Below are 8,508 nucleotides of genomic sequence, written 5' to 3'. Positions count from 1 at the left end.
GCAGGAGGAAGGCCTGGCGCGCGGGGGGAGGAGAGACCATGGGACCTCTCACAGCAGCAGGAGGAGGAGACCAGGGACCTCACCAGCAGCAGGAGCGGAAGCGGCGCGTGGGGGAGGTAGAGACCAGTGACCTCACCAGCAGCAGTGGGATGAAGCGCCGCGCGCGGGGGAGGTAGAGGACCGCGGACCTCACCAGCGCAGGAGGAACACGCACGCGCGCGGGGGGATGGAGAGACTCAGGATTCACCAGCAGCAGGTAGGAAGCGGTTGCCGCGCGGCTGGGGGGAGGAGGGACCGGGACCTCACAGGCAGCTAGAGGAAGCGCGGCGGGGGAGGATTAGGACCATGGGACCTTCACCAGCAGCAGCGAGGTAAGCGCGGCGCGGGGGGAGGAGAGACCGGGGGACCGCACCAGCAGCAGGAGGAACGCCGCACTCGCGCGCGGAGAGAGACCAGGACCTCAACCAGCAGCAGGGAGGGAAGCGTGCGCGCGGGGGGGGGAGAGACGGGATCTCACCAGCAGAGGATGGAAGCTGCGCGCGGCGGGGGGAGGAGAGGACCGGGACCTCACCAGGCCAGCAGGAGAGCCGCACGCGCGCGGGGAGGAGGAGAGACCGGGACTCTCACATGCAGCAGAGAGGAAGCGCGCGCGCAGGGGGGGATGGAGAGACAGGACCTCACGCAGCAGCAGGAGGAAGCGCCGCGCGGGGGGGAGGGAGAGACGGGACCTCACCAGCAGGCAGGAGGAGCTGCGCGCGGGGGGAGTAGAGACGGACCTCACCAGCTCCAGCAGCGAGGAAGCCGCGCGCGCTGGGGGAGGAGAGGACCAGGACCTCACCAGCAGCAGGCAGGGAAGCCGCAACAAACGTGCGTGTGGGGTTGAGCGAGAGGATCCGGACCTCACCAGCAGCAGGAGGAAGGCCGCGCGCTGGGGGGGGGAGAGAGGAAAAGACCGGGACCTCACCAGCAGCAGGAGGAAGCGCGCGCGCGGGGGGAGGAGAGACCGGGACCTCACCCAGGCAGCAGGAGGAAGCGCTGCGCGGGGGGAGGAGAGACCAGGCCTCACCAGCAGGCAGCTGAGAAGCTGCCCGCGCGGGGGAGGAGAGACCAGGACCTCACCAGCAGCAGGAGGAAGCGCACGCGCGGGGGGTGGAGGAGAAACGGGGGTACCTCCACCAGCAGCAGGAGGAAGCGGCGCGCGGGGGGAGGAGAGACCGGGAATCTCACCAGCAGCAGAGAAGCGCGCGCGCGGGGGATGGAGAGATCCGGGACCTCACCAGCAGCAGGAGTATAGCACGCGCGGGGGGGAGGAGACGACCGGGACCTCGACAGCAGCAGGAGGAAGCTGCGCGCGGGAGGGGAGGAGAGGACCTGGGACCTCACCAGCAGCAGGAGAAAGCGCACGCGCCGCGGAGGATGGAGACCGGACTCGTCACCAGCAGGCAGCGAGGAAGCGCACGCGGCGGGGGAATGGAGAGGATCCGACCTCACCAGCAGTCCAGGGAGGAAGGCGCTGCGGCGGGGGAGGATGAGACCGGGTACCTCACCGCAGGCAGACGAGGGAAGGCGCACGCGCGGGGGGAGGAGAGACGGGAACCCTCACCAGGCGAGCAGGATGGCAAGCCGCGCGCGGGGGGAGGAGAGACCGGGGACCTCACCAGACAGGCAGAGGAAGCCCGCGGGGCGGAGGAGAGACCGCGGACCTCACCGCAGAGGAGGAGCTGCTGACGCTGCGCGCGGGGGGCAAGATCGATAGAACCGCGGACCTCCACCAGCAGCAGGAGGAAAGACGGACGCCGCGGTGGGAAGAGAGACCGGGACCTCACCAGCAGCAGGAGGAAGCGCGCGCGCGGGGGGAGGAGAGACCGGGACCTCACCAGCAGCAGGAGGAAGCGGACGGGGAAGCCTCCGTACGTCGCGTCCGTGTCGAGGTGACGAAGAAGATCGGACGTCGCCTCTGCGCCTCCCAGCAGCGGGTCGTTTTCCTTAACGGCAAGGAAACGCGGACACACGTTAGAGACGCCTTCACATCACACACGCGCCCCCGGTCTCCCTATCGCACTAACCGTTCGAATTTTGACGCTTTACGGAGGCAGCAAGACTGGTCTTCCCGATCAATTTAGAGCACTGCAAACTATCTTTGCTAGTACGCTGGAGCCATCGTAACCTAAGTACTCGTAAAGCCGGCTCTCTGTTGTTACGGCAGGGTGCAAAATTAACGGGAGTCCGGAGTCAAATACTCCCTGATTTACTGTCGGACTCCCTGATTTGACATATGCAGGAGTCCGTGTGACTCCCTGAAAATTCTGCTATACTAACTAGTTCATTCCAGAGCGGACTCCCTGATTTGACATATGCAGGAGTCCGTGTGACTCCCTGAAAATTCTGCCATACTAACTAGTTCGTTCCAGAGCACGGCCTCGCGGAATTGCCGTAATTTTTCAGCGAATGTCCAAAGAAAATTTGGCAGACGTGCAACCGCATTAATCTTCAAAATAAGCACATGCTTTATTGTTGCAAACTTCAGACTGCGGACTCCCTCATTTTGCTGCGGACTCCCTCATTTTGCTGCAGACTCCCTCTTTTTAAGGGTAGGGAGTCCGTTGGACTCCTGTGTTCAAAAGTTAATTTCTACCCCTGTCACGGTACGATTTCGCTAGGCGGATGCGCGTCACGAACAGATCGCGTTGGGGTATCTCACCAGGATCGGCAGGTCCGTCGGCAGTGGAGGTGGTGGAGAGCTGAAGATCAGCCGCGCGGGCGGATGTCTGTCTACGTACGACGCCAGCGGTACCGTGTCATGCGCCTCGTTGCTCTGCAAGGGAGATACCGGTGGCTATACATAATCGCTGGCTACACATAATCGCTGGCTACACATAATCGCTGGCTACACATAATCACTGGCTACACATAATCGCGTGCACGCTACAACTGTAGCTAAATTACGCGAACATATACAAATGTAAGTTAAGTATAAAGTTATTGTGTACCAAAGCATACCTACATATCAAATTGTATATAAGGTAAATATATATGTACAAGTATGTATTGTAATGGCTGTAACATTTTTGTAACATACCTGGAAATAAAGAAAATAATTTTTTTTTTAAATAGCTAAATTTAAAAAACATGTTTTTGGTCGTATTTCCCTTTCTAAGTTACCCTTTTCAGTAGTTTTAAATCTTTTCAGTAGTTTTAAATCCTGTAGCATGGATTTGAGGTGTGAGGAATGGATTAAGAACAAAAATTTAATGTGATAAGATAATTACATCATTTGCAAATTTATAAAATGGTCGCGACGAAATCTCAAACTACACTTTTTTGACCATGTCTCCACTTCTAAGTAAGATGTTTTAATCATTTTACATGCCTTATAGTAGTTTTGGACCGCAGCTATGTATTAACAATGTCGGGTTTATAGGCAGGAATCACCGAGACAATCGTGGCGTGAGGCGCGCTGACAAACGATATCGTATCACCGCTGGCAACCGCAGCAACAAACGAAGTGCAGGGTGTGCGAAAGCTTCCCAAAACCTCTCAGAGTGCGACGCAATCTACTATCGAACGACTTTGACGCTTACCAACACTTCAAAGTCTGGCACGTAGCGGATCCCGAGTCCCGGCCGATCGAACGTGATGCGGTACGTCGCGTTCTGCGTATCGACGGCATCTATGACTCCCGTGAAAAGACCATCCTGCGGTTTCCTGAGGCGAGCTGCACATCACCACACGCAACGGCTTTCATGAGACGTTTAATTGGGTACACCGTACTAGATTATACAAACACAAGCGATCGTGCCTGCAACCGACTGAGGGGTACGACCTTGAAGACTACATACGGCATGCAACACGTCGCTGTGTACATTGATACATATCAGGAGCTAATAATGACAAAGGAGTAAGACACCTCTTTGGTACTGATTTCACTACATTTTTGTCGTACGAGTTCGATGTGAATAAAAATACAAATGTATACAAACACGAGCTTCTTTTGTTCGCTGGTCCTTATTCTATCTTCCGGTAGTATTACAAACCACGTAGCTTCCTTAGTTTTGACATAAATCGTACTTTTGCACGACATGGTTTTCACGTAATTTACCGCACTGCGGCGATGCCAAGTGCTAAATTCGCACACACCGGCTGACACAGCTACTCGGAGGAGGCACAGCAGGGATCGCCTCAGGAAGCGCCAGCGGCAACTGTACGTGGGCTATAGTTACTGGAGCTAACGGTTGCTATGCAAAACACATGTGCGAAAAGCTACCCCCCGAAGAACATGAAGAATACGATATATATAGTTAGACCGATATGATTCGCGATCGCGCTCGCGAGATTCTCACCAGTGACGAGCGTTCCGATGTGCAGCGGCAGCGGTATTTCGGACGGCATGTCTTTGAACATCTTCGCGTCGAGAGCTTTGTTCTGTTGCAGCAGACGCACCCTGTCTCGTCGCTCGTGAAGCGACTGCACCTCCTCCCGAAAGAAAGCCTGCGAGCATCTGCGAAAAGAACGACGACGTAACGCACGCGCGCGCAGACGGGGCGGACGCATGCAATCACACACACATGCACGTACGCGTCGGCCCCCCGCACACCCTCAGTGATAAATGACTAGTGTTGTCAATCGGTTGTAATTTCATAATCGATCATCGGTTGGACCCAAGTAACCGATGATCGGTTACAATCGGTTACTCGGGGTGTTGAATTTGAATTCCTGCGTATGCGTAACGTCATGTGCATGTATGTGCTTGTTTAGCCAGTGTATAAAATCTCTAGTGTGTCCTAGGCTTTAGCCCCTCAACAGGAAGTAACTACGGCGAATGTCGGGTGAATCCCGAACTAAAATAGCGATGATATCTCTGATTCTCATCACTTTTCCAAGTTTTCTTGTTCAAGTTTGGCATAAATTAATTTCAAATTATTATTTTTTTCTTTTTCCGATGAAATCGATTATGGATTTTGATAACCAAGCGCTTGGTTCGAGCCACTGTTCAACCGATGATCGAGTATAATCGATGATCGTGACATCACTAAGCGCTTGGTTCGAGCCACTGTTCAACCGATGATCGAGTATAATCGATGATCGTGACATCACTATAAATGACGCAATCACGTTCAATAGAAATAACAAGACGTTCTCGACACGCTCGCGACGATAAGTTTAAATACTAATGCGACAGCAGGAAAATTCACCACAGCGCTCACACAATTAGATTCACAGCGACATGATTATAACTACTGATATAAGCTCACAACCCATGATTATCAGCGAACATAAATGTAAGACTGACCTAGTACCCTCTACTCCTCCCGAATGGGTGGTCCATGAGATGAGCTTTAGCAACGTACCTTCTAGGCTTGCCGAGATACCTGCGGATCTTACACCACTCAACACGCGTCAGTTGGCACGTTTTCAGATGGGGCAGCATGTCCTTCAAGCACTGCTGAAATTCATTCTCACTGGCGAGGAGGACGCTGTCGAAAGAAAGCAGATTCAAGCACGGAATAAATTCCGCCACCAATCAGATGTTCAAGTCGGTGTTCAGATCACATCTAAGGCATAGAGGCGTGGCCACAATTTGTTTGTCGCAACTCATGTCGCATGATTAATTTCTCAAGAATCCATGTCTGTTATTCCATCTATAAGTGTACTGGTCAGAATCTAATCAACTATCCTGAGGGTAAGCTACCGCGGCGTATGTCAACTGAATGCCTTCAAGTTCAACCAGTAACAATGACAGCAGTGTGCACGCACTATGACATAAAATAAATACACTTGCTTACTTATCGATGCTAGCATAGAACCACTCGTGACACACCCATCTATGTGCCTTGGGCAGTTTTAATATGTTGCGTAGGCGTGCTCCAAGCCTCTCTGCTACTCTCTTCTCTAGCACCCCGAGTGAGTTCTAGGAAGCAAGAAAGAAATAGAGATTAAGCAAGACAACAAGGCATTAACGTATATATATATCCTAATGAAAACCTAGCTGCTAATTACAAGCCCGAATGGAGTGTCTCAAACATTATACAGCAACTAAATTTAATAGGTATACTTTAATAATAACAAAATCTGAACTTAAAACAAGCTTGCCTGGGCACCGGAAGACAACGCAACATCCACTATGGCTGGTTTCTCATCCTCAGTATCCGCTCCGGTGTCATCACTGTCAAACAGTTTAGTTTTTTTCCGTTTTCTTGCATATCTTGGTGACTGTGTTGAGACATGTATAAGGAAAAAGAATATAGCGCATACATTCATCAACATTAAAATGAAAAACGCAGTGTTTCCAGCTACCATCATAGAAACGTCATGAAGTGATGCTAAAAACATCCCAAAAATTGATGAAATAAACTAATCCTGAATATTCGAAATACTAAGCCTGTGCTTTACTACAACTAAACAGCTACATGAGATTAGCATGGTTAATATGCTGCAAGTTATTACGCTGATAAAGCCTGGATGCGTGGAACAATGCGAATGGAACAGTAGACTTTATAGGTGTCATAAGCAACCAGGAAATTGAAATGACAGGATAATAGTAGGGTAATGATGGCTGACCACGCAAAACTAGGGAGTCGTTGTGACACACCATTCGGAGAAGGCCAAAGGGCCACCAAAAGAATGGTATGGAACTTTTACTAGGACGAGAGGTAGATGCCTATACACAAAGGCCAAAAAAGGAAGCCTCCCTAATAAACAGGAGGACCACAGAAGGTTTGGGGTCTAGAGGGGGCTTGGGGTATAGAGCCATTGGGCTGACCTGAGTGAAAGATTAAAAACGTTCCCTGAGGACCTCATCTTAGCATTTTCTTCCACCGTTCTACGTGTACCTTGCCACACTTAATTATCCTACACTACATATACAGGGTGCGAAATTAATGCGAGTCCGGAGTCAAATACTCCTCGATTTACTGTCGGACTCCCCGATTTGATATATGCAGGAGTCCATGTGATTCCCTGAAAATTCAGCTACATACTAACTAGTTTGTCCCAGAGCACGGCCTCGCGGAATTACCGTATTTTTCCAGCAAATGTCGAAAGAAAATTTGGCAGATGTGCAACCGCATGAATATTCAAAATAAGCACATGCGTTATTGTTTTAATATCTTTAGCTTTGAACTTCAGATTGCGGACTCTCATTTTGCTGCGGACTCCCTCTTTTTAAGGGCAGGGAGTCCGTTGGACTCCCTTGTTCAAAAGTACATTTCTACCCCTGCATATGTAGTCCAGCATAGTTAGTTTGCGATGTAAACGCAGACATACAACGACACACAATTAGCACGATTGCACATACGTGAACCAAGGCTTTGGGAGCAGGAGCCTGGCGTCCAATCACTCGCCTGCATGTCTGCTTTGATGGCGACTTCACTGGAGATTTGGCAGTAACAGACTTTACAGGAGTATTATTTTGGCTTCGGAGACGACTTCTTGTCTTTAGCGCCACTAGGGCTTCAACTGTGTCACCTAGTGCAAACCATAATCATTTTCACCACTTGTAACTGTGAGTCTTATCCAGAACTTTGTTCCATTGTTGTTATGTCTTGAACAAATATTTCAGAATGTAACAACTGTCAGATTTCCTGTTGCACTCGTTCTAACATTACTCAGTTAGTTTTCATACACCTCAGATGTTTCAGTGAGATGTATGGATGTCTATCGAGGCAACCGTCTAGCAAAACTAGTGCTGTAATGCCAGTCTTAGTGCAGTGGATAGTGCTTGTTTTCTTTGTATCAATACAAATATTCCCGTATTATACAATAGGTTTCACACTCTGACATATATTAATTACGTATATTGAAGCATAGCATGCTTCCTATGCAACTGTTATGATATAACCATGACAGTCTATAAGAAATCAGGGGCCCGTTGTCAGAAACAAAACAGCTTTTTCGCCTAGAATGGCCTAGAATGTGTATGAGAAACTACTTAAAACTAGTAACATTACTATCTTTATGTCAACGGTTAGCTCTAGTACTATAGCCCTTCGCTCCTGCGGCAGAGCGAAGGACTATAGTACTAGAGGTAGTCAACGGCAGGCCTATGGCTATACTAGAAAAAGTTAAGACTAATGTTATTACTAATGTTAAATTTAGATTCTGACTACTGGGAAACTCTATTTGAGAATATTAAAAAATGTTTTGATAGCCTGTGGCTAAAAGACACAATGGTGGAACTATGGTTTAGAGGATTGAAGGGGACCATGATGGAAAATAATTTTCAAAATGAATGAAAAAGCAATTATTAACATGAAAACACCAATAGGGGAAACAGAAAATTTCATAACAAAAGAAATAGTTAGACAAGAAACAGTATTAGGACCAGTCTTATGCTGTATGACTCTGGACATTCTGCAGCCGGATATCCGCGCGAAGCGCGCCAACGCCGCTGGCGGCGCTCTAACACAACGTTGCTGCCCCCTCCTTCACCTTACACGGTTTACATATATAACGCAAGCATCAACTTCGCTGAATTGAGCAGTTCTGGCCATTCGACGATCGGTTTGACTA

At 49.9% G+C, this 8,508-nt stretch overlaps 1 protein-coding gene across 1 annotated transcript in view; it reads right to left on the bottom strand.

Moving 5' to 3' along the window:
• Nucleotides 1-8,508, bottom strand: part of LOC106812729 (protein lin-9 homolog) — a 20,212-nt gene that overhangs the window by 9,867 nt on the left and 1,837 nt on the right. Inside the window, exons 2-8 of the mRNA XM_014816680.1 lie at nt 7,295-7,474; nt 6,091-6,210; nt 5,784-5,908; nt 5,349-5,474; nt 4,341-4,498; nt 3,582-3,715; nt 2,702-2,815 (exon numbers count right to left, since the gene is read on the bottom strand). Coding sequence (XP_014672166.1) covers nt 2,702-2,815; nt 3,582-3,715; nt 4,341-4,498; nt 5,349-5,474; nt 5,784-5,908; nt 6,091-6,210; nt 7,295-7,474 — 957 coding nt within the window. The remainder of the gene's footprint in view (nt 1-2,701; nt 2,816-3,581; nt 3,716-4,340; nt 4,499-5,348; nt 5,475-5,783; nt 5,909-6,090; nt 6,211-7,294; nt 7,475-8,508) is intronic.

Source organism: Priapulus caudatus, unplaced genomic scaffold (assembly GCF_000485595.1).
Source record: "Priapulus caudatus unplaced genomic scaffold, Priapulus_caudatus-5.0.1 Scaffold680, whole genome shotgun sequence".
NCBI lineage: Eukaryota > Metazoa > Priapulida > Priapulimorpha > Priapulimorphida > Priapulidae > Priapulus > Priapulus caudatus.
Note: the sequence above shows the minus strand (reverse complement) of the source record. Positions and strands in the feature narration are given on the sequence as shown.